This window comes from Stegostoma tigrinum, chromosome 9 (genome assembly GCF_030684315.1).
Source record: "Stegostoma tigrinum isolate sSteTig4 chromosome 9, sSteTig4.hap1, whole genome shotgun sequence".
Classification (NCBI taxonomy): Eukaryota; Metazoa; Chordata; class Chondrichthyes; order Orectolobiformes; family Stegostomatidae; genus Stegostoma; species Stegostoma tigrinum.
In genome coordinates this window covers 62,429,634-62,456,671 of record NC_081362.1, presented here as the reverse complement: position 1 = coordinate 62,456,671, position 27,038 = coordinate 62,429,634, and the positions used below count along the sequence as shown (strand labels likewise).

The 27,038-nt window shown below is 39.4% G+C and overlaps 1 protein-coding gene across 5 annotated transcripts in view; it reads left to right on the top strand.

Moving 5' to 3' along the window:
• rcor3 (REST corepressor 3) overlaps nucleotides 1-22,293 on the top strand; it is a 67,532-nt gene extending 45,239 nt beyond the window's left edge. For 3 of the 5 annotated variants that reach the window (XM_059648587.1, XM_059648588.1, XM_059648590.1), the window contains 4 exons: nucleotides 747-824; nucleotides 13,102-13,159; nucleotides 16,008-16,249; nucleotides 20,245-22,293. In XM_059648587.1, coding sequence (XP_059504570.1) covers nucleotides 747-824; nucleotides 13,102-13,159; nucleotides 16,008-16,249; nucleotides 20,245-20,562 — 696 coding nt within the window. In that variant the 3' untranslated portion in view covers nucleotides 20,563-22,293. The remainder of the gene's footprint in view (nucleotides 1-746; nucleotides 825-13,101; nucleotides 13,160-16,007; nucleotides 16,250-20,244) is intronic. The other 2 variants (XM_059648591.1, XM_059648589.1) reach the window with 1 other exon arrangement.
• The last annotated feature ends 4,745 nt before the right edge of the window (nucleotides 22,294-27,038 follow it).

Below are 27,038 nucleotides of genomic sequence, written 5' to 3'. Positions count from 1 at the left end.
ACCCACCACAGAGAATGGGAAGTTCCTCCTAAAGAGTGGTGTTGTGGCACGAACTATAACCAGGTGGGTCCAGACAGGGGGAATGGGGTAAGATGAGGGGAACTTGGAGTTTCTCTGGAACGCTGGTGCCTTCAGTTTGCTCCCAGGTGACTGATTTGGGAAGATACCGAACTCTTGAATCAGCAGGTGACCTACAAGCAATTGGAAAATTAGAATATTTCATATGGTCTCTGTTCCTTTTTTAAAACTGACAATTGACCTTTAGTGCCTTAATATCACAACTTACAGCTATGGCTGACCCACCCTCCCCAAACTGACTCAAGGGTGGATTGATGCTTGTGAACCCCGCCTCACTTGGTGATTTGTTGAGTAAATTTTGGCACATCCTTAATGTCTCTATTTTAATTCAGTTGCCACCCGGCTTTAAAAAAAATTGCTTGCATCTTGCAAACAGTCATTTCGCTCTGAGCATAAATGAAACCACAGCTTGTCACCTCACTCCTATTTCAATAATTAGTATGGATTTTCTTAGAAGTAAAAGCTTCTACTTCGCCTCTTCCGGCAACTGTTTTTTGATCCAATGTCTTAATTTTGCAAAATTAAAATCCAGTTATAGCAATATTTTATAAATTGCTTAAATTAACTTTAATTGATAGAGAAAAAAAATGCTGCCTAAAGGAGCAATGTTAATTTCAAAATTGATTATAAACGATAGGTAAAAGTCTAATTTTGAAATGGTTTCCCAGGTACAAAATGCCAAGCAAGTTAACAGTGCTCTGAAGCTGAAATTAGAAGGAGGCATAGAAGAATTCAGACCGTCAGAGGTAAATAATATGGTGCTTATAATTTCACAACCAATGTAATTCTAATGTGTTGTTTTGTGTACAGTTTTAGATCTGTAGTTTTATACATCATATGAAAGTATTCCTCTGTTCATTGACTATGTGTAAAACTAGAAGGATCTGGAGATCTGTGGCAAAAGTGGAATTCTGTATCAAGAAATAACTCTTATCACTTGGCATAAATAATGACATAAATGCATCTGCATTGAATGCAGTGGCATTCCAAATGTGCAGTGACCTTCCTTGATCTTCTGTAAATGTGCTGGTGCAACACCTATCTGTGTTCATATCTGAGGTACATCTGCATTTGCAGCTATACACATTTATGAAGCAATTCTCTTTTTATCATTTTTAGGAATTAAGTATGTGCAGTTTAGACCTGGGGAAACCAGAACAAATGATTCAAAAATTAGACAAGAAGTGAATAGTTTCTGTATCCTTTGCAGATGAGAAAAATCAATAACCCAATAGCTGTTCCAGTTGAATACAGACTTTTTCTTTCAGAGGCATCTGTTCACACAGTTGTTAATAACTGGACAAACACTGTGGAGAAATCAGTTGAATGTTCAAATTTTAGAATGTATCGGGCTTGAAGTGGAAGATTTTATTTTGCTACAAATGTTGATTCTGGTGTGCCTGAGTTTATAGAGGGGAACTTCTTCTTAAACTTTGAAAAAGGAACTTGGAAATTTTACAGAGGGAGTATGTAAAATAAGCATCTTGATGGAAACCAGTTGAATAATAATAACAAGTTGAAAGAGTAAACATTGTCTGTCTTAAGACATTGTTCTGTCGTGGCAAGTAGTAGTAGTACACATCACCCAACTTAAACTGGGTTTGCACTGAAAATATTTGACCAAATTACACACAAAAAAGATTAGGAATGATATAATTTACTCTCTCAAAGAACTTGGCTCAGAAATGGGGTGACAATGATCCAGTTGTACTATCACTGTGTTGTTAATCCAGAAACCCAGATAATGTTCTGGGGACCTAGGTTCTGATCCTGCCAAGGCAGATGGTGAAATTTGAATTCATTAAATATCTGGAATTAAGAATCTAATGATGACCATGAATCCATTGTCCGATTTTTCAGAAAAACCCATCTGGTTCATTAATGACCTTTAGGGAAGGAAACTGCCATCCTTACCTGGCCTGGCCTACATGTGATTCCAGACCCACAGCAATGTGGTTGACTTTAAACTGCGCTCTGGGAATTGGGGATGGGCAGTAAATGCTGCTTAGCCAGCGACTCCCTCATCCCATTAATGAAATTTTAAAAAGTACTGATAAATATTATCAAGCAATGTGACTTTTTTTTTCTGGCAGTGTTCTGATAATAGCAAAATTAATTTCATGCGTTTTTTGCAATAACATACTCATCTGTAGAATTTGCAAATTGACAGATGACCAAGTGGGAGAGTTGTAAAAAAATTCAAGGATTTACAGTATATCAAGGTGTAAATCAACCTGGCTGCTCCAGGATGTAAATCTTGACTGATTGTGATGCCAGTGGTACTCAATTTTCAAAGATCGGGCTTTTGAAATAAGTTCTTAATATCATGATAGTTAATGATGAGACAGCCAATAATTTGATCTTAGAGCATTTATTCATAGAGTTCTAAAATTCACTCATTGCAACTTTGAGTTAGATCTTCAAGAAATCTATTCTGGGTATTGATCACTATGGTAACAAGTACTTAACAATAATAGTTCTGAATTTACTTTACGTTGTTAACCTGCAACTCCTTACCCTCAAGTTATTTTTCCAAATATAATAACTATTCATCCTATTTATAATCTTGTATATTTCCACAGTAGCAGCTCCCAGGCATATCATGGCAGGATTTAAAAAGCACGTGTCTTTTCAGTCTAGGAACAAACCTCCAAACTGGAGAACAGATTTAAGGCTTTTTTCCTGCACAACTCCAATGGGTGAATGTCTCCCTTGCATTTCCTTGACCAGAATTTGGCAAGATCACGAGGCACGTTTTAGACTGACTACAGCATTTTTATCATGATTTATGCTGATTTAGCTTACTGATTGTCACCCCTATGACATATTGAGTTCTAAGTCTGTTAACACCTCCAGATCTTTTTTCAGTTGAAGTACTGTTTGTGGCAGGCATATGTTGTCCAATTTCCTTTGTATTTACACGTGTCTGTTTTAAACTTCATTGCCATTTTCTTACCTACTTTTAAATTTCTTCAACTTAATTCTGTAATAATTGTTCTGCTTCATAAGATTTCACTGATTTCCTCATCAAGTACAATTTTAATTTGCATTCAATTTCTGAGTTCAAATAATTAATGTAAATTAGAGATGGTGTTCATCCCATCAATGATTCCTGAGGCACCACAGTCAGTACTCTCCCCACACCAGCCAAAGACCACATTTTTAATGACTACCTCATTTTTTGTGCTGTCAAGGTAGTAATTTAACTATGTTAGTATTTATCGTTAATTAGATTCGAGTTTGATGATTAGCTAATTTTGTCAGATACCATCTAGAACTAGAGATAACAAGGTGTAGAGCTGGATGAACACAGCAGGCCAAGCAGCATAGGAGCAGGAAAGCTGATATTTTGGGCCTAGACCCAACTACAGAAAATCTTCTGAAGAAAGGTCTAGGCCTGAAACATCAGCTTTCCTGCTCCTGTGATGCTGCTTGGCCTGCTGTGTTCATCCAGCTCTACACCTTGTTTTCTCAGATTCTCCAGCATGTGCAGTTCCTGCCACCTAGAACTAATTCATTTTAGGGATTCTCTCAGTTAACCAGAAGTGCTGCTTTATCGCAGATATCATGGGCATTGGTCAGGCAGTGGTCCTCCCCTTCTGAATCTGTGTTTACTGCTCTGATTGACATTATTATGATACATTTAATCTTTATGTTTGTGGACAAGATTGAATCTCTTTGGTATATTCTTTCATGGGTGTGAAATTGAAACTGATGTGGTTGTCCTTAATTATGTTGATGTCCCTTCTAAACATGGGAACAGTTTTGACAAGTTCCTGATTCTCTGGTATCTCCCCAGCATTCAGTGAAACCTTCATAATGGTTGTCAATACCTTGGAGTCATCCTGTCTACAAGCTTAACTTTAGAAATCATTGGCAACATAGTAAGACATTCCATGGCACTTCACAGGATGACAATCCAATAAAAAATTTAGCACAGTGCCACTGATGAGGTATCAAGATATTTGTATTAAAACTTGGCAAAAGAGGCAGGTTTTGATGAGCATCTTAAGGGAGAAGAGGGGATTGGAAACGGGGTGTTGAGGGAAGGTATTCCAGAACTGGGATTGTGAACAGTTGAAGGCACAGCCAGTGATAAAACAAAAACAAAACTGAGATTGTACAAGGGGCCAAAAATGGAGGTGTGCTGAAATACAGGGCAACTCCTTTTCGACCTTTGCATTGAAAGGGTATCTTATTTGCCATCCTCCTGCCCACACTGATATTTCTGCAGTTTTAGGTAGGCTAGGAATCTGTACACCCCAGCCTTAATTTTGAGCATCACAAGAGGAGTTAATGGGTAGTATAGAAGCTTGGTCATCCATCATCCTCTGGTTTTGGGCATAAAGTGGAAAAAATATCCTACAATGCACCTGTTTCAAGTCGACAAAATAGGTAACAGCCATTTGCTGATTCATTTCTGAAGCCCTGACCAATCGCTCAACCTGCCTAGTTTGAAATCTAAACAAGGTATGGCAGTTAACTGCGAATCACGTATTTTTTGCAAATTTCCCTGATGAGCACAACACAAAAAACTTTAACTAAATATGTCTTTTTCCAGTAATGCACTTTGAATTGCTATAGCAGCAAGAATCTAACGAAACATCAACACCGTTTTATCTGAGCTGTTAACTTTTTTAATATATATATCTTATATATATTTTTCTCTCTGTATAATATCCACTCCAATTTTATATTTGAGGGAAGTATTTCAAGGTAAAACAGCGCATTTGAAGTTAACTGGAGGTATAGTTGATATATCAGCAGGAATTTGTTCTTGTTTTGCCTGAATCGCTGGGATTGAAGCAGTGCTAGCATTTATTGTGGCCTGATTGTATTAGTTTGTACAAATTGTATGAGACAGTTATGAAATTTCTTCTTTTGGATATATAATAATTAAATTAATAATTTGAATAATTAAGGTCAACCACAGCAGTATTACTTCAATTCTACAACCATGAAAGAATAAACCAAAAATTGACAGCAAGTCAACTTTTGATCATATGTTTTTGTTTCTTCTTTTAATACTTGTTTGAGTACAGTCCCTCTTGTGCAACTCAGGGTATTTTAAACCCTGTGCTATACGAAGATAACTGATCTTGATAGGCAGCAACTGGTGGTCCTGGGCTGGGCAAGAAGAGAGTAGACCTGGTTAAGTTTTCAAAGTGATGACCTTGCCATAGAAGACTGTAGACCAGATTTTCCTCTTGGGCTTGTGAAAATTTCAGGCCGGAAGCCACAGTGCAGTTTGGAGGAGTGTGCATGCCAAGATAGGCTAATTAGAATTTTCATCTCAGTTCTCTCGGTCATCACAGCAGAATCTTGTGTTATTCTTATGCTGCCAAACCTCCCCTTTTACCCTGCTGCAACTGCCGATGCTCCCACTTGTATTATCCATTGCCACTCACCCAGTATCGATATGTAAAATCCCCGAGAGTTACGCAATAACAGTGGATAGCAGGAAATTGAATTGAAATCTCAAATTGAAAAAAAAATTGTTTATTCCCCTAAGTGACCATCGAGTTGTGTGAATCAAGCAATCATCTATTCCAGTACTAATCAAATTATGATTCTCATAACAATTTCTTAAAACTGTTATTTCACATCCCTAAGTGGCTATACCAACACTGCAGCCTTTTGGGACTTGGTCAAGCATTCTTAATAACAAAAGCTATCAAAGCAACAGATGGTGTTTCTGCCATATCTAAAGAAGATTACCTGTCAGTCAATGGCATGGAGCTGGTAGTTAGATTTCCTTAACATTTAACAGTAGGGCAATTTTCATCAAAGTAAAAAAAGTTTGCACGTTTTATGGGCGGCACGGTGGCTCAATGGTTAGCACTGCGGCCTCACAGCACCAGGGACCCAGGTTCAGTTCCAACCTGAGGTGACTGTCTGTGTGGAGTTTGCACATTCTCCCCGTGTCTGCGTGGGTCTCCTCCCACAGTCCAAAGATGTGCAGGCTAGGTGGATTGGCCATGCTAAATTGCCCGTAGTGTTCAGGGCTGTGTGTGTTATAAGGGGATGGGTCTGGGTAGGATGCTCCTAGGGGCGGTGTGGACTTGTTGGGCCGAAGGGTCTGTTTCCTCACTGTAGGGAACCTAATCTAATCTAAATTTCAGTCCAAAATATGACTGCAGAGTTCGCGATCACATTCTCCTACAGTTTTGAACGAATCATGGCATTTCACCCAGTGGGAAAGAAAAACGTTCCTTGACACATCTCAGTTCTTACGCAACACACCACATAATAGTCAACTTACCTGTACAGGACAGAGTCCTACGATCAGTCATTCATTTAAAACACATTGTCATTACAATATGACATCTAATAGTGACATTTGAAGGTGCTAAAACACCTAAAGCATAGCTGTCAGAATGTTTCTGATTCTTCAGTCTTTCTTCACTGTCACTAACTGTCTTTAAGTATTTTTTAGTTCCTGGTGCATGAAAAAATAGCGGAGAAGGAAATTTAGTTTTCCATGGCCCTCATGATGGCACCCGTAATCCAAGTAGGAGTTCATGTGTATTTCCAATCCCTGCAAAGGTCAGATGAAAAGAAGGAAGAGGAATTTAGTTTTCCAGCCCAAAAAAAATCAGTTTCTGGTTTTCGACCCTTATTGGCAGCCAGAAATCTAGTCCTGAAAAGTGCTGAGTTTTCCTATGAACAGGATTGGACTGAAATCTCTCTCCTGCAATAAAGTACTGTGGTATACGTGAAGAATACGAGCATTGGCAAAAATACTGGAGCCTGGTGATGCCCTTAGGAAGGAAAAGGGACCAGAGAACCTGCTTGTCACAAAAATTGCTGTCCTTGGCTCTCCATTCTTTTATTATTAATTGAACTAATTTAAAGGGTCTCAAAGTAATTTTGAATTTTAGACATATCGTTTTAATTGTGACAAATTATTCAAAGCAGCTAGGTACAATTTATTATGTAACTGAAAGGTGTAAACTCCATTAAGATAATCTGTTGACCATATGTGACCTTGAGATAAGATATCTTGATTCGCCTTTCTGCAAATTCATTACTGATATAATCTGAGGAGATAGCTGATGCGACTGAAGAACTTAACGGTTACTTTTCATCTCTATTAACAAAATAAATATTTGTTGCCCTAGCCATAGTTAACCATAACTTGCCTTTAATAAATTTCGCTGGCTTGTGCTAACTGATTCAAATTTATCTAAGTGCCTGTTAATTTTGTCCCAGATTATTATCTCTGAGAGTTTTCCACCACTAAGATTAAACTGACTGGCCTACAGTGATCAGGTTTATCCTTGCGGCTTTTTCACTAGGGGTGTAAAATTGGCATTTCCTTAATCCACTGGTATGCTATTCTGTATCCAAAGAGGATTAGAAGAACATGGCCAGTGCCTCTTAATTTCCTCCCTTCTCTCAACATTTTCAAATGCATAACATCCGGTGCTGGTAACTTACTGTCTTTAAGGACAGCCAGACTTTCTAATACTGTCTATAACTTTTCATACTGGACCTCAATGACCTTCTGGCTGAATATGACTAGGTCAAAATATTCTGCTTTTCCTCACGATGACTTAGGCTGGTAGAATGGGCAGATCTGACTTAGAATTGTGAAGTGTTACATTTTTGATAAATACAATGAAGAAAAACAATTGAAAATAAAGGAGGCAAATCTAAACATGAGGCAGAAACAAAGAGCTTTATTCTATTGTGCATAATTTGTTGGGTGGCAAGGCAGGTTGAGGAAGTATTTAAAAATCATGCTGGATTCTGGATTTTACAAATAGAGGCAAAAAGAACAAAAACAAGGAAGTTATGATGAAATTTTATAGAATTCAAATTGACTTCAGTTGAACTACTGTGTCTAATTCTGGGAGCCACAGTATTAGAAGAATGTAAAGGTTTTAGAGAGGGGTGCAGAAATAAGTTACAAAAATGATTCCATAGATGAGGGACAAAAATTGCTAGGAAAACCTAACAGGCAGCATCTGTGGAGAGAAAGCAGAGTTCATGTCTTAGCTTACCCAGCAGTTTCTGTTTTTGTTTCTAATGTCTAGCATCTCCAGTTCTTTGGGGTTTTTATCCAGAGCTGAGGGACTTCGGTTCATAGGTAGATTAGAGAAACTATAATTGATTTCGTTTGGAGAATATTGAGAAGAGCTTTGACAAGTATTCAAAAGTATGAAATCTGGACCAGAATAGATAGAGGGCAACTATTGCTTTTAGCAGAGGGTTCGAGAACCAGATTTAAGATGTTTGTTAAAGGAGCTTTCAGTGCTGTGAGGAATAAGACTTCTACATAGCACGTGTTTAGGGTCTAGAATACACTTCGTGACAGAATAGCAAGGGAAGATGCAAACAGTACTTTCAAAACAGAGTTGGATAAAGACCTTAGCAGAAAATGTTTGCTGGGCTGTGGGGAGGGGCAGGAGAGTGGAACAAGATGGGTTGTTTTTGATAGAGCTGGCACACAGTAGATGAGCCAGTGTCCTCTTGTGCTAAAAGTATTCTCTGATTCTGTGACACTGGATTCCTTATTGCGCAAATCGGACAACAAGCACAATGGGCCTGCAGTACATTTTCCAATTGTTATTGCTTTTGGACAAATGTTTAATTGATTGGATCTTCCCAAAAGTGGCATTGTTGGTCAGATTGCAATGCTGCTTATAAATACTGTATTACTGTCAGGATCATCACATTTCAGTTATCAAAGATTTGCACTGTGCAATGTCCCTTGGAACTCCATTGGGGCTTGCAGGGATGGGGAGGAGACAGGACACATCTGTTTTAATGGCAGTAGCTGCTATGTGGTAAGTTTTTAAAGGTACAGTTTGAATATTAAAGTGGATGGGTGGGTGAAGTGGTACATCAAGAGTAATCATGTTGGTGTGTAAATGATGATGTCTGGGTTGCACAGTTAGCTGGTCATAAATAGTGGTGGAGTCAGGTTGGGAGTGGGTTGGGGAAGCCATCAGTTTGTGACCCGGTCAGATATTTGACTGTGTGGTGTCTGGGCTCGGTCAGATGGTCAGGTATGGTTGAGGGAGTGTTCAGTGATCAGGAGATAGATTGGGCCATGGAGCTCTTGGGTGCTGTGGGGGTTGACTGTGGTAAAAAGTATCTTTACCCAGATGTTATTCCAGATTGTAATCTGTCAAACACTTTCTGACCAGCCACCCAGGTAGATACTGCAAAATTATTCAAAATCTCCACAGAGCGTCAGGGGAGCAGAAAGCAGAGAGTTTAAAAACCTGGGCCATTTCCACAATGTCCACACATCAGAACTTCCACAAGTTCACAAATGGCATCTCCAATCATACGTCTGAATTCCAATGATCCAGAGACTGAAAGATGTCATTCATTGTACTTATGCTAAATTCTTTTGCATGCATTTAAAATACAGTCATGAAGATGTAAGTAGTGAACTAATCACAAGTTTGCTAAATGTTTTGTCTGAGAACTGGATCAGTCAAAAAATGCACAGTATTGCTTTCACTAAAGAAATTTGATGCCAGAGATAAACACAATTCCCCTATTGATCAGACTTGTCAATAGTCTCAAATATGATGTAGGAAAGGTGCAGATTGTCAGATTATTTGACTTAAGGAATTGTTGCAAGCAGATTTCAGCAGCATTTTTATTGAACGTTGTGCATGCATTATTCGCTGCATACAGCGAGTGGCAGTATTTTGTTAGGGTATTATACAGTTGGGGTAAACAAGCCAGGAAGGGGATGGGAAGTACTCCAGAAGTATGTTTGTGAGGTTTGTTGCTGATTGTCTGGATGTTAAGTTCTGGAAGATGTATTATCATTAAACTTTTAAGAAAACAGCCTTAATAGGATGTCTATTTTGACTTCTGTATCTTGACTGCTTATTGTTGAGTTGAAGGGGGTGAATAAAAGAGGAGGGCATCAATTTCAATCATGGAAAATATTTTTATTTTCTAAGATTTTACTGCCAGAATTGGGATGTGTAATCCAAAAGGTAATTTCTGGAGGAAAAAATTGCAGTTTCTGGCAGGAATTTTTGACTAACAAGTTACTCTTTTTAAAGATGATACTCCTATACTTGAATAACTATTCAAATTTAAGGACATCAGTGCTTCCAAGTTGTCTTAAAAGCCTAGAATTAGGGCTATGGATACACCTCCTGAAGACATATTTGAACATTAATAATTTAAACAAAGGTTTTGATCATACATGCTTACTAATACAGACATGTTTTGCTTATTAGCTCTATTAAAGAGGCAGCCAGGCCAGCTTCCAAAAATAATATTTTCATTGAGATTCTTTTTAGTTTTATTTTATTTGTCTTATTAATCCTTTTTTCTGTTTCAGATGACTTTGCTGCCTATGTACATTCCAGCATTTTCTATGACTGTATTGATTTCCAACAAATACCCTGTGTGTATTTCAGATATCAGCATTCTTCCTTGCAAATGGGTGGGAAATGTGTTTTGGCGTTATGCAATAAACCTCAACAAGTATTTAGTACATTTTTTTGAGTTATACACTCTGCTGCCCAGGTACCACACTTTTAAATACAGTCATGAAAATGTAAGTAGTGAACCAATTACAAGTTTGCTAAATGTTTTGTCTGAGAACTGGATCAGGCAAAAAATGCACAGTATTGCTTGCTCTCGCTGAAGAAATTTGATGTCAGAGATAAACACAATTCCCCTATTGATCAGACTTATCTGTAGTCTCAAATATGATGTAGGTAAGTTGCAGATTGTCAGATTATTTGACTTAAGGAATTGTTGAAAGCAGATTTCAGCAACATTTTTATTGAACGTTGTGGATGCATTATTTGCTGCACAAATATCACAGTCCTGAGGTGGGGTGAATAATGGAATCAACAATTGCAAACACATATTTGTAGAGTACAAATAAACTGTCAGTTGATCTGTGATGGAATGGATTTTACGTAATTATTATTAAACTATGTTAGTTAGTATCTAATTTTATTATAAGCCATTACCTGAAAAAGTTTGTTCTCCATTAGTGTGTGGAAATGAAAATTTTTCTGGAAATTTGAATTAATTGCCTGCAATGAACTAATAGAGCAAAACATTCTACTGGCCAGCTGTATTGATTTTTTTTTATCATCCAGCAATATATTATTATATTGATTCTCATGAAGTGCGCGTTTTATGTACTTCCAAATAAATGAAGCACATCGACACCCATGTACAGATGGTGACAAACTTAAAAATTAATTAACGTAGGAGATATGAGAGACCAAGCAAAACCTGGTATGTAACTGTAGCATGTAAATATAAAGACTTTTCATTACTTAAAATTTACAGCACCCAAACAGGGAATTTGCCCTAGCTAACTTATTCCAGTGGTTATCCTGCACATCAGTTTTCTCCCTTGTATCTTCTAACCTCCTACTTAAATACATTGATGCTTTTATAATAATTAGTCCATCTGATAGCAAATCCCATTTTTTAACAACTCCCTGGGTAACTAACTGTCTTCTGAATTCCTTATTTGTTTGGATTTGTAAATCTCTTTCTTACATTATGGCATCTGTTTTTTTAAATCAGTATATGCATACATAAAATAAGATGAAAAGTTTGTTAAGTATGATGAATAAATATGTTTGTCTGCAGGATGATAATGATTTTGGTACAGAATTTTCTATGCTTTGCTTTTATACTGAGTGAATGTATGTTCTTGTTTGAATGTTGCTGGGAATTTACGTTCATTATGTCTATTGATATATCCATGATTTTTTTTCTTCCACTGATGTAATGACTTTGTGGAACACATGCCTTCAGGCCACTCCATACTGCATTTCATTGCTCATCTTTCTACCTGAACCAAGACACTGGCCAAGTTCAACCCTGCCCACCTGGCATAAACCGGACATTTAAAATCACCCAGGAAAGTTATTTGACAATGTCCCTCCTGTTTCACTGATTAGCAAGTGGGATGAAATCAGTTGGGTCATCCTTTAAATATGCAAATCAGCCAGTGATGTCATAATCATATCCAACACCTATTTTACTTATTGGCCTAAGCAGGGAAGCCATTGTGGCTATCCTCCTAGGTGAACATAATAGGGGAAGGAGCCGGAAGAAACGAAAATTGATAATTTTGATTCAGCCTATTTAACTTCCTTATGGGCGCAGGGAAGCAAAAGTACCTTACGAAGTTAGCTATCCATTATCCCAAACTCTCCCAACCATCACTCATGAGTTCCTGCCCACAATACCATTGCCATAACATACCGGGCCCCAGAGACTGTTCACACTGTTGAAGTTCGGATAATTCACTATTCAGCTCATCCTATCTGATCTTGTCATAGTTAGATTCAAGGCTTGAGTGTCGAGTTTGGATGCCATCACAATTCAGCCTAATTTTTTTGGCAACCAATAGGCGTTCATCTATAATAATCCAGGGTCATAACTCTGCCTATTTTTTTTATTTCTCACCTTTATTTCATTAATTCCAATTCCCAGTCTGGTGTTTCCTTAATTGGAAACTTTACAACAACTATGCTCAGTTGAGTTCTCTTAGCCAAAAAATGAAGATCACACTTGTGACTTTACTCTAGAGAACTGCAGAACACTGGACATTAATGCAATCAGAGTTCCTTGATTTCCTTTTCTTTCTTGAAGAAATAATTGATTTGTGAGTTGTGTAACAGTACTAACATTGTCATTGTACTGATATTAGAGGGAAGTCTGTGTTGTCTTTGAACAAAGATACTTCTCTTCAAACAGAATGTTGGAGTAAAAATTGACTGGGCCAGTTTGAGGTTGAATGATTTCGGTGCCCTTGGGGAGAAAATACCATGCTGTTGAATGCTTTTGGGCCGTTTTGTGCATTTGAAGAAGGAATGTAGTGGTGTCCATCTTATTTTGTTCAGTTTCCTTGCTGGTTCCAAATACTGAGTAACGAGAAAGCACACTGCAATTTTTCTGAAGTTCTCACATGACTTTTGACAGATAAGTAATTTCAGGCATTTTAAAGTTTATGGAGGTTTATGCTATACAGTTGACTTTTATTTCCTCATGTTCCATTTACAGACCTCTCAGAAAATCAATGCACGCTGGACAACGGAGGAGCAGCTGCTTGCAGTACAAGGTGAGCTTCATCTGAATCTGGAGATTCACAAATGTCCCTGTTCTTCTGGCATTTAATGGGTACAGTATTAATGAAGCAATCAAACAAAAAACCCAAGGCACCTCAGACATGTTGGATTTTACATAACACTCAGCTGCTTCTAAATGTTCTTTGTCCACCAGCATTGTTACGATAATAACATTTTTTCATTTCTCAGGATAATAACTTGTTTGTTGTATAGTCCGTACTATTTTATTTGCTTTTTAAATTGACATTGGCTATTCAAAAGTTTGAGTTATGCAAATACGAGCATTCTGCTTGAATGATACATCAGGTATTCATTACAACAGTGAACACAGTTACAAGTTTGTAAAAGCATTGGAAGTGGGAGCATGAGTCAGCCACTCGGCCTGCTGAGCCTACCCCGTCACTCAGATAGATCAAAGCGAGTTGTCTACCTCTCCTACATTTTTCCCACTATCCCCTATCCCTTGATGTCCTCGGTGAAATTTTAAATCATAACAAGCAGGAAATCATTAAACACATAACTTTCTTGTGAGGAAGATTTATGAAAATTATCAGAATCTTGAAATACCCACACTTGTTTTTGACAGCAATTTGAAATTTATTTTAATTAAAGAAGTAGTTTGGCAGTGAAATTTGCCTCAAATTGGAGGTGGATTCAAGAACTGTCATTTTTGCTTCATTGCCAGTTCTAGAAAATCTCTCCAGACATCTACTGATGTCAGAATCAGGCTCAGCCATGACCCATTTAAAGATATTCTATGTAGGTTAACTCATGAAAGGTGACCAGTTGTGCCTTAACCTTGACATGAGAAGGCCACCATTTACTCTGCTGCTGTGAGATTTTTCTGTTTCCCACAAGAGCTATCCTGTGGCCTCCGGAGTAAAATTTTTGGTTGCTGAATTATAGGCATTACTGAGCTTGGGAGCCCTCTTCCCACTCTCTACTAGACTAAGATTGTACCACAATAATTTTTCTTCTGAAGTCCTGAGTCACCACAGACCTATTCCAGTTTCTGTTGACTGCTTTTACCAGTTAATGTGAATTGAATTTGAACCAAGAGGTAAAAGCCAGTGTCCAACCTGCAGTTTTCCACCACTTCTTCATCTGTTTTTCCAATGAAATAGTCATTTATAATTTTAATTTACAATGTATTCTATTTCTTTAAAAATAAAATTTCCAAAAATTAACATTAAATTTCTTAACTTTTATTATCTTTGACTTACAATTTTTGCATTCAGCACTATAAGAGATTTGGTGATGCAGCAATTTTGAGTTTAAGAAATTGATTTAGCACTTACATATTCATAAAAGTTTCAAGAAATCCTCTGTTGTAAAATTTTACACATTTGAAGTCCCATTGTAGTAGTCAAGTAGTTTTTTTATTGGGCTTTTGGGGAGCAATGCTGGTCAGTCCAAGCGCTGCTTTGCTAAGGTTCAAATGAGCACAGTTTACATATGTTCCCATTATTAGTTACAACGCAATGGTATTTAGGCAAACGCCACAGAATAATAACCCCTGGTGGGCTGCTAAATGTGTTCCTGTGCAGTAATTGCAATGTAGAGGTATTGTCCTTCCAGGGACTGCAATGAATGTGTGTGTACTCTGCATAAGAGGTTTACAGTAGTGAATTGATATGGTTTGGACCACCAGGTGATGTGACAATGCCTTCTTTATTACATTATTTTGTGCATAGTTTGTGTGCTTTGCATTTCTTAATCAGGCCATCCTGCATTATTGTTTATGTATGCTTTGGTACCCAGCTGCTGATCCTAACTGGCATGTTATATTAAATTCAAATTTTGCACCTTCAGCCACTTCACCTAGAGATGCATTTACTTAAATTTAAGTGTGCCAATTCAGCTCCCTCAAGCTTTATGGCTTAGGAACTCCTCCAAAACTGTTTACCCAATGTTTTTGATTCTTGAACATGTCTCAAAAATTTAAAACCTAATGTTAGAAGTAATATATTAGAATTAATTCTTGGTAGCCAATTACTGTATATGTATAATATACACAGTGCTCAATAATCTAATGTCACTAACTGTCCAACCTGTATTGGCGCAGGAAAATTACAGCATCCTTAAAACTATGGATTCCTCTTTCATTGAGCAGGATGATTTTTAAAAGCAGGTAGAGATAGTCATGTGCTGAATTGTTCAAACACTAGAATGCCCCTTCACTTTAAACGTGGAGTGCTGCAACACAATCTTATAGATCTGTACACTAATAAGGAAATTTACCCAACTTTCACGACTGCAACTATACAGATTTCATACTTGATAATCTCAATGATAAAGATTACTGAGACTATTCTGCCGAGCCAGTCTACATCCTTTTTAGACAAATATCTGTTTCCATTAGCAACCCTGAAGTTTTACTGTTCTTGGCACATATGGTTTATCTCTGCAACAGAAATTACACGCAACTCATTTAAAGTAGGGATTCTTGATTCATTGAATAAAACTTTTTAAACACCATTCCTTCATATTGGTAATCGCATAACATGTTCAGGAGATTATTCATGTGAATTTAATGTGTAAACTGTGCACATAGCACAACTTTTCACATGTGTAAAAATGGGTGTCCTTTCTGTTGACCCCCTCCATCTGCATTACAGGGAGAAGGCAGGAGAATGAGGTTGAGAAACTTATCGGCCGTGATCAAATGACAGAGCAGACTCAGTGAGCTAAATGGCTGAATTCTACTCCTGTACCTTGTGGTCCTAGATTGACTGACTATTTTTCTAATTTTCTATTTAGATGCTTATAAATATTTCCGTCTTGCCTTTTCAGTATTGGGAGAAGAAATCACTATCTTAAAAAGGTCTTGTGTGACTGCAGGTGTCCGTAAATATGGAAAGGACTTTCAAGCCATTGCAGACGTGATTGGAAACAAGACTGTTGGACAAGTGAAGAACTTTTTTGTTAACTACAGACGTCGTTTTAATCTTGAAGAAGTCCTACAGGAATGGGAGGCAGAACAAGGAACACAAGAATCAAATGGAGTGTCTCCCACCTCAGGGGATGAAGGAAAGCCTGCCTTGATTTCTGTTCCAGCAAGAAGTCCAGATGTAGAGGAGGAGGTAGTAAATTTTTCATCTCATCCTTTATTTCCATTGTATGTGTGCTTTAGCATTTAAAAAGAAATAGTTAACGGTTGGGTTTTCACTGCCAAGGCGGGTGGCAGGACCCCTTTGCTGATGGTGCCCCATCAGGCCAAATCTTTGCTGTAGTGGTCGCAGGATATGTGAGAGACAGTCACGCTCACTGCCCTCGAATCGGAACGGAATTGGCAACCAGGGAAGCTGAATGCGAATGCAGGCTGTTTTGAAAAGCCTGATTTGATTCTCTGGAAGTGTGTCTCACTTATTTCTTTATTTTGTTTAGGCTCTCTTGCCACATCACTTACACCCTGATCCTTTCCCATGCTAATTACAACATGCTGCCCTATCCAAACCCAATAGGCCCTCGTCAGCTCAAAACAATTCCCTGCCTAATCACCCAGTATACAGTCTGTGGGGAACTGCTAAAAGTGTGAGCTAGATATTTAAAATATCAGGTAACAGTAAGCATTTGATAGTAATTTACCTTGTGTACATAAACATTCAGCCATTGCAGAAGAGATCACAGATGAAAAATGGCATTATAATGTTTCAGTAGCTGTCAGTCAGGCAGAGGTTTCCCTTCTTCCCAGCTGTGCCACAGAGATAATACTTTTCTGGGAATCTGAACTGTACAGGTAAGCCTTTTTTAATCGATATATAACTGAATCTTTTAGTTTCTCCCTAAAAGACAGGTGGCCTTGATTTGGCATCTTGTATGAAAAACATGAGTCCCTATCCTTAGATAACAAAATGTGAGGCTGGATGAACACAGCAGGCCAAGCAGCATCTCAGGAGCACAAAAGCTGATGTTTCGGGCCTAGACCCTTCATCAGAGAGGGGGATGGGGAGAGGGAACTGGAATAAATAGGGAGAGAGGGGGAGGCGGACCGAAGATGGAGAGTAAAGAAGATAGGTGGAGAGAGTATAGGTGGGGAGGTAGGGAGGGGATAGGTCAGTCCAGGGAAGACGGACAGGTCAAGGCGGTGGGATGAGGTTAGTAGGTAGCTGGGGGTGCGGCTTGGGGTGGGAGGAAGGGATGGGTGAGAGGAAGAACCGGTTAGGGAGGCAGAGACAGGTTGGACTGGTTTTGGGATGCAGTGGGTGGGGGGGAAGAGCTGGGCTGGTTGTGTGGTGCAGTGGGGGGAGGGGACGAACTGGGCTGGTTTAGGGATGCAGTTGGGGAAGGGGAGATTTTGAAACTGGTGAAGTCCACATTGATACCATATGGCTGCAGGGTTCCCAGGCGGAATATGAGTTGCTGTTCCTGCAACCTTCGGGTGGCATCATTGTGGCAGTGCAGGAGGCCCATGATGGACATGTCATCTAGAGAATGGGAGGGGGAGTGGAACTGGTTTGCGACTGGGAGGTGCAGTTGTTTGTTGCGAACTGAGCGGAGGTGTTCTGCAAAGCGGTCCCCAAGCCTCCGCTTGGTTTCACCAATGTCGAGGATGCCGCACCGGGTACAGTGGATGCAGTATACCACATTGGCAGATGTGCAGGTGAACTTCTGCTTAATGTGGAATTTGCAGAATACCTCCGCTCAGTTCGCAACAAACAACTGCACCTCCCAGTCGCAAACCATTTCCACTCCCCCTCCCATTCTCTAGATGACATGTCCATCATGGGCCTCCTGCACTGCCACAATGATGCCACCCGAAGGTTGCAGGAACAGCAACTCATATTCTGCCTGGGAACCCTGCAGCCATATGGTATCAATGTGGACTTCACCAGTTTCAAAATCTCCCCTTCCCCTACTGCATCCCTAAACCAGCCCAGTTCGTCCCCTCCCCCCACTGCACCACACAACCAGCCCAGCTCTTGCCCTCCACCCACTGCATCCCAAAACCAGTCCAACCTGTCTCTGCCTCCCTAACCTGTTCTTCCTCTCACCCATGCCTTCCTCCCACCCCAAGCCGCACCTCCATCTCCTACCTACTAACCTCATCCCACCTCCTTGACCTGTCCGTCTTCCCTGGACTGACCTATCCCCTCCCTACCTCCCCACCTATACTCTCCTCTCCACCTGTCTTCTTTTCTCTCCATCTTCGGTCCGCCTCCCCCTCTCTCCCTATTTATTCCAGAACCCTCACCCCATCCCCCTCTCTGATGAAGGGTCTAGGCCCGAAACGTCAGCTTTTGTGCTCCTGAGATGCTGCTTGGCCTGCTGTGTTAATCCAGTCTCACATTTTGTTATCTTGGAATTCTCCAGCATCTGCAGTTCCCATTATCTCAGTCCCTATCCTTATACTAGTCAGCTTTAATTTTTGTACTCAAGTCCTGAAGCATGTCTTGAACCAACAACATTTTGAGCTATGACTGACACCATTCCAAGGTCAGAAGATGAACTAAAGATTTTTTTACTGGTTACAGTTCAACACTGTAAAAGTAAAAGCACACATAAGGTTCTAATTTGAAATTAGAGATTTCTAGGAAACAATGGAAAACAAAACGTGGACCCTGAGGACAGTGATAATGGGAACTCCTCCCACCCACCCTCCTACAAAAATTCCACCCCCTATTCCCAATTCCTCCGCCTCCGCCGCATCTGCTCCCACGATGAGGCATTCCACTCCCGCACATCCCAGATGTCCAAGTTCTTCAAGGACCGCAACTTGCCCCCCACAGTGGTCGAGAACGCCTTGACCGCGTCTCCCGCATTTCCCGCAACACATCCCTCACACCCCACCCCCGCCACAACCGCCCAAAGAGGATCCCCCTCGTCCTCACACACCACCCCACCAACCTCCGGATACAACGCATCATCCTCCGACACTTCCGCCATTTACAATCCGATCTCACCACCCAAGACATTTTTCCATCCCCACCCCTGTCTGCTTTCCGGAGAGGCCACTCTCTCCGTGACACCCCTGTTCGCTCCACACTGCCCTCCAACCCCACCACACCCGGCACCTTCCCCTGCAACCGCAGGAAATGCTACACTTGTCCCCACACCTCCTCCCTCACCCCTATCCCAGGCCCCAAGATGACATTCCACATTAAGCAGAGGTTCACCTGCACATCTGCCAATGTGGTATATTGCATCCACTGTACCCGGTGTGGCTACCTCTACATTGGGGAAACCAAGCGGAGGCTTGGGGACCGCTTTGCAGAACACCTCCGCTCGGTTCGCAATAAACAACTGCACCTCCCAGTCGCAAACCATTTCCACTCCCCCTCCCATTCTTTAGATGACATGTCCATCATGGGCCTCCTGCAGTGCCACAATGATGCCACCCGAAGGTTGCAGGAACAGCAACTCATATTCCGCTTGGGAACCCTGCAGCCCAATGGTATCAATGTGGACTTCACCAGCTTCAAAATCTCCCCTTCCCCCACTGCATCCCAAAACCAGCCCAGTTCGTCCCCTCCCCCCACTGCACCACACAACCAGCCCAGCTCTTGCCCTCCACCCACTGCATCCCAAAACCAGTCCAACCTGTCTCTGCCTCCCTAACCTGTTCTTCCCCTCACCCATCCCTTCCTCAAGCCACACCTCCATCTCCTACCTACTAACCTCATCCCACCTCCTTGACCTGTCCGTCTTCCCTGGACTGACCTATCCCCTCCCTACCTCCCCACCTATACTCTCCTCTCCACCTATCTTCTTTTCTCTCCATCTTCGGTCTGCCTCCCTCTCTCTCCCTATTTATTCCAGTTCCCTCACCCCATCCCCCTCTCTGATGAAGGGTCTAGGCCCGAAACGTCAGCTTTTGTACTCCTGAAATGCTGCTGTGCCTGCTGTGTTCATCCAGCCTCACATCTTATGACTGAGGACAATTGTTATTTGAGGATTAGTGTAATTTTTATGAATATGTAATATTAGTTTCTTAATATAGTTACATCTCATCATTTATGTGGTACATGTTAATGGCATATTTCCAAATTGTAGGCACAAGTTATTCTAATTTAAATGCCTGAAGGCTACTTGTTTTCCTGTGAGTTACGGCTAGTTCTTCTCCTTATTTCTTTTACAGGTTCAACCTCCTCCAGCTTCTGGCCCACCACCTCCAACTCCAGTTACTGTAGCTGTTACATGCGTTGCTACTTTAAACCAACCTCCACCGTTACTTCGACCAGTGCTTCCTGCAGCTCCTGCTCTTCATCGTCAGCCACCTCCACTCCAGCAACAGACTCGTTTTTTACAGCCAAGACCAACTCTTAACCAACCTCCACCTCCACTAATTCGCCCAAGTAACCCTATTCCACCCCGCTTGAATCCTAGGCCAGTACTGCAGCAGCCTCCATCGCTGATTGGAATCCAATCAGAATCGCAGCCTTCATCTTTACATTGACTTAATTTTTCTTTGTTTAATGACGTATCTAAAACAGAAAAGTTTGCTTGTGTGGCTTTGTTTAATTAAAGATGCTTCACATGGCCCAAAATTCACCAACTAAGATGAATGTTTAACACTAGCTAATTGTATCTTGATATACTGCATCTCTGCAAGTTCTTCATTTTGGGTGAATTGAAATCCTGACAACACAACATTTTAAATTGATGACTTGTATGTCCACTTTTTTTTTGTAAAGAAGATGAAGGTCAATAAGATTGACATCTGAGGAACTTAAGAAAAATGTTTTTAGCACAGTTATTTTTGCAAGCTAGTGCACCACAATCCTTGTTTTATTGCCCTGTACTAATTTATTATATTTCAGAATAGACTATTCAGTAAATAAAGATTAAAACATAAGGAAACATTTAAGATTGTATTGTATGAAATACAGTCTTTTGAAATTGTATTTTTTATGGTTAAAACTTTTTGGATTTGACAGCATTAACTCCTGGTTGTACAAATCGAAAACCTGATCCCGAGAAAGTGCACTTAATTTAGTTCCAAAATAAACCTTTTTGAAACACCAGTAGGACAGAAAATTAAACTTAATTTATTAGATATATTGCATATAATTTGAATTTTGTAAAATATAACATTTCTGAAAGTGAGATAGTTGCTGCATTTTATTGGTTTTCATACCAAAGAGGTGCATTTGGTCTAGGATAACTCCAGATAATCTTCCTGTTGATTAAAATTTCACTAAAGTTAAATACCTGATCTCAGGTAATCAAAACCTGTCATTACTCCTACCTTTTTAAACATGTGTTTATAAAATGATTAATAGTTATTAAAATGTGGCAATTGCTGCATTTGAATAACAAATAGATATTTTAAATTCATGATGTTACATTTCTTTTAAACTGAGGTGATTATCTCCGAAGGTACAAGTACTGCGTCCTCTTCACACACAGATGAACATCACTAAGGGTACATTCATCATGTTATCAAATCGATGTTATTAAAATTATTGAGAATGATGGCCAGGAATAGGTCCTAGAACAGTTATCCCCAAGTCAGGAGATCATGGGTCTGAGTTGTAATGGTATCCATAACTGGATACTACTGAACATCTTTGAGTGTGAACTTTTAGTTTTCAGTCTAGCCAGTAGATTGAATAGTGGAATACGATAGAATACTTACTGTGAGGGGAAAGTGGCCAGGCTCGCCCAGGCACAATTGCCTTACTTTAGAAATGTGCCTCCAGTTGTCTCTTGGCAGAAGGCCATTAACCATGATCATGTACTAGAAGACAGTCCACAGAATAATTCTCTCCCAGCAAAAAGCACATGCAAATTGTGCCATGTAGGGAAATAGTGGGAGCTGGTGTGGGAATTTTTAAATAGTTAATTTTTATTAAAAATGGCTTGAGACTGTGTATTGATATGCATTAATTCTTTTTCAGTGTAAGATGTTTAAAAATACTAAAATGAAATTATACTGTAATTTGTAGAAAATAGCACAAAGAAGAACCTATAAAACCTCAAAGTAGTTTACTGTATATAATGTCATGAATTTTGTCTTATTTTAGTTTTAGTTTGTAGTATGTGTAACAACTGTGCATGTACAGTCAGAGCTTCCTTATTTATCTGTTAAGTCAGACATTCTGCATGTACTTTAAGCAGTATTTTTTAGTGTGAGAAATTGTGTGCTTGCTCCTTTTGCTGTATTAAACTTCTATCTGGAAATACACTTTTTGTATTTTATGAAGTTTTGTTTAATAGGTTGAAGTTAACACATTGTTATAATTATACTTTACTACTTTATATTGAGACCCCTTGTTCTCCGCAAATGGTTAATTCTATAGCTGAAAATTTACAACTGAATATTGCACAGCAAAGTGTTTTCTAGTTCCTGTAGTTATGCTCAAGTCTGTGTAATTTTGTTCTTGGAGTGACAAATCTTTTTGCAAGAAAGACAGAAACTAAGCTTCCAAAATAGAACATAGAACATTACAGCGCAGTACAGGCCCTTCGGCCCTCGATGTTGTGCTGACCTGTCGTACCGATCTCAAGCCCATCTAACCTACACTATTCCATGTACGTCCATATGCTTGTCCAATGACGACTTAAATGTACCTAAAGTTGGCGAATCTACTACCGTTGCAGGCAAAGTGTTCCATTCCCTTACTACTCTCTGAGTAAAGAAACTACCTCTGACATCTGTCCTATATCTTTCACTCCTCAATTTAAAGCTATGCCCCATCGTGCTTGCCGTCACCATCCTAGGAAAAAGTCTCTCCCTATCCACCCTATCTAACCCTCTGATTATTTTATATGTTTCAATTAAGTCACCTCTCAACCTTCTTCTCAGCCTCAAGTCCCTCAACATTTCTTTGTAGGACCTTCCCTCCATACCAGGCAACATCCTAGTAAATCTCCTCTGCACCCTTTCCAAAGCTTCCACATCCTTTTGCGGTGACCAGAACTGTACACAATACTCCAAGTGCAGCCGCACCAGAGTTTTGTACAGCTGCAGCATAACCTCTTGGTTACGGAACTCGATCCCTCTATTAATAAAAGCTAAAACACTGTATGCCTTCTTAACAGCCCTGTCAACCTGGGTGGCAACTTTCAAGGATCTGTGTACATGGACACCGAAACCTCTCTGCTCATCTACACTGCTAAGAATCTTACCATTAGCCCTGTACTTTGCCTTCCGGTTACTCCTACCAAAGTGCGTCACCTCACACTTGTCTACATTAAACTCCATTTGCCACCTCTCAGCCCAGCTCTGCAGCTTATCCATGTCTCTCTGCAACCCACAGCATCCTTCGTCACTATCCACAACTCCACTGACCTTAGTGTTGTCTGCAAATTTACTAACTAATAGGGGCAGGAGTAAGACATTGGACCCACACTGCATTCAAAACAGTTGTGATTGATTCTCTGTCTCGACACTGCTGTCTCATTGTGCACCTTGACACTTCTAGTATTTAGAAATCTTAGCTGTTTCTCACATACATTCAGTGACTTGGCCTCTACAGCCACATGCTGTAGAGAAATCCACAGATCCACCATGCTCTGAAAAAATTTCTCCTGGTCCCAGTCCATCGTAGCCCTTCATATATTATGAGACCATGACCCATCATTCTGAACCCCCTGAGCAGTGGAAACATGCATCAAAATTTTATGTTTCAATGAGATCCCCTCTCATTCATCTAAACTGTAATTAATATACATCGGAAAAATTTTCCTCATAAGACAAACCTACCGTCTTAGATTTGGGAAAGTTTCCCCTTTTGGACATTGTCATTTTCACTGACTGGTTTGTGTGAATGAGGAAACCTATTGATTTAGGTTTGGCAGTATTTTGTCTTCTGATGATTTGGGCTGATCTATGCCTTTATAAAGTTCAGACACTTTATGATAATTGAAAAGATGCCTGGGTGTAACTCGTAAATTGGATGCAAACATATAAAAGATTGCAAGATTTTGGGTATAAGTTACATATTCAATGACAATGTGACAAGGTGCTCTCCACTTTTTAAAAGTTTATGTTCATAATCAACCGATTGAAGCAAATTTCCACTCTCAGTCCCCAATGCTCAAATCTAAGAGCTTTCCCAATGATAGATTAATCTGTTTCTTAGCTTGCATCTATGTGGTAAAATGATTATAACATTAAAAATTGGAAAGCTTTTACATTTGGAGGCTGTCAGTCACACTATATCTGAACTTGCATGAATGAGAGAGACTATTACATTGTTTTGGATTTGACATTTTATTGTTTTCTGATTTTTCAGGCTGCTTTATGCCCAAGTAAAGTTCAGGTGCATTCTGAGATTAGAAGATATTTGGGTGTAACTTGGTATCTACAAATTGGCTGTAATTTTCAATATAATTTGAATTACACCAAAGGAAACTCCAGGTATGGATTGCGTTAAAAAGAAATCAAAGTTGAGTCCCAAAGATGTCAGGGTATGTATAAAATCCAAGAAAACTTAAGAAAAGCAAGCATGAGACCACACTAAAACAAAGGTAGAAATGTTCATAAAGAATTTTTAAGAAAGCAGAAGCTTAGCATTTTTGTCGTGTATAAATCGGCAATCTGCATTTGTTAAATAGGTGGTGATTATGAGACAGATGCACGACTGCAATCCAGATTGAGATGACAATGGTAGATTGATGAAGGGAAGTTGATGAAATGCATGGAAAGCAAAGCATGGATGTGAGAGGTAGTATGGATTTCAGTTAGCATGAATCATCGTGTACTCACATTCCCTTTTGTGGTTAGGCCACTGAAATGCTTCTGTAATTGCATCAAGGAACGGGCACAATCTTGCTGTTCTACATCCCACTACCTGCAGTCATTGTCAATGATAACCAGAGGTTTCTCCTGCTCATTTCTGGGGAATGTATCCGCTTCCTGCTCCTGAATACCTGCAGTAGTAATTTCGGTCATGCATCATTGAACGTAGTTGCTATCCTTGTTTGACAAGCTTTAATTTTCATTGATACATTGTCCCTTGAATACAACTGAGATTGTTTCATGTGGAAGTACATCTCACTTACCGTGAATCTTGGCAATGTAAAACCTAGAAGTTAAAATTGCTTCGCCAGGAACAAAAACATTAGTTGCAGGACAAGCTCAGCAGGTCTGGCAGCATCTGTGAAGAAAAATCAGAGTTAACCTTTTGGGTCAGGTAGCCCTTCTACAGAACTGATGGTATTGGAATGGAAATCCCATTGGAGAGAGGATGTTTCTCTCCGACAGGGTTTCTATAGCAATACCATCAGTCTTGAGGAAGAGTTACTGGACCCAAAATTTTAATTAACTCTGATTTTTCTTCACAGATGCTGCCAGACCTGTTGAGCTTTTCCAGCAACTTCTGTTTTGTTTCTGATTTACAGCATCTGCAGTTCTTCTGATTTTTGTTTCAATTTAGTCCCGATTGTCTATTGAAACTCATTGAATTGATTTCTGGGCTTCACCAACACAGTTCTCCACCACACTGACTGAGAGTCACACATATACTGGTGTTTTGAGCTCAATTAGAACATGGCCAAGACTAACCAGTATAAAAATGGAAGATAAAATTAAAGCAATGGGTCACAGGATATCAATGTCTTTTTTTTAAAAGAAACTCCAGAAGATTCTGTGTTCCTATTTGTTTTTGAAATACATTTTTTTTCATGCTGAGAGGAATAAAAGTAAGCTACTTCAATGAGCTTGCCTTGAATGACATACTAGTCTCATTATACACTTTGGTAAATGGAAAAATTATAGTTGGCAATGTGAAACAGATTCATGTAGAATACAGCGACTTTATTCGGGGAAATTAATAGGCAGATTCAGTAATATTGGCCTTGCTAAGGGCAGTGGAACAACTGGTAGGGGAAAAAAAACAATCGTTACAGGAGGAACATTCTTGGTTGTTTCCTGACAGGGTTGTTACTAGATCTCAGACCCTTAGCATGAGACCAGAACAAAATGATTAGTAAATTCCGTTATCAGATATAATATTCAAAAAGGTGAAAGTAAAAAGAATGAGTTTGATATGCTAAGCTTGCCTTCTTTAACAGTAATGCAACAAACAGATTCTGAACTGAAATTGATGTACCAACAACCCGCTGAGAAATTGAATCAGAAACAATATCTGAATACTATTATGTGAAAAACAAATTATTAATGAGGAAATAGAGACATCTCAAATATCAGCCAATGAAGAATGGGAGGGTGATAGTTGCACACGAGTATTGTAACAAATTCTTAGAAATTTCAATGGCTATTAGGAAACTATGTAATCAAATTTTGCAAGGAATGCCGTTCATGTCAGGCAGAGGGGAAACACCAACCGTCAATTAAGTCAGCACCTTTAATTCTGATGCCAACTTTGAAAAAAGGTTTATCAGGATCTTAATAGATTGTGTAGGATTCCTACTAAAGTCAGGAGAAAGAATTGGTATCTTTTAACGATTATGGATATTTCCTTTTGGGAAAAAAAACTGCAAAAATTCTCGTGGAAAAGTAGCAAGCCAATTTTTTTCTCCATATATGGATTACCCAAAGAAATACAATCTTATCAGATTCAAATTTTAGTTTGCAACTATTCAAGAAACAATAGTTAGTTTGGGAATAAAACAATCTATATCTACTGCTTATCACCCACAATCAAGGTGCTTTAGAAAGATGGCATGATTGGATCTTATTGTCAAGAATGTCCTGATGATTGAGATTTTAAAAATTATTTTCCGTTAGGGATGTTCCTAATATGTCCACAGGATTTAGTCATTTTGAAATAATATATGGACAGGAAGTGAGAGGACCACTTAAATTAATTAAAGATAAATTGATAAATCCAAGTTCAGAGACTTCAGTTCTAGCCAATGTTTCAAATTTCAGAGAAAAACTGAGCGAAACGTGAGTTGACTAAAAAGCATATGAAAAGTGGAAAATACATTGAAAATATAAGGAGATTAAGAAGCTACAGTTCA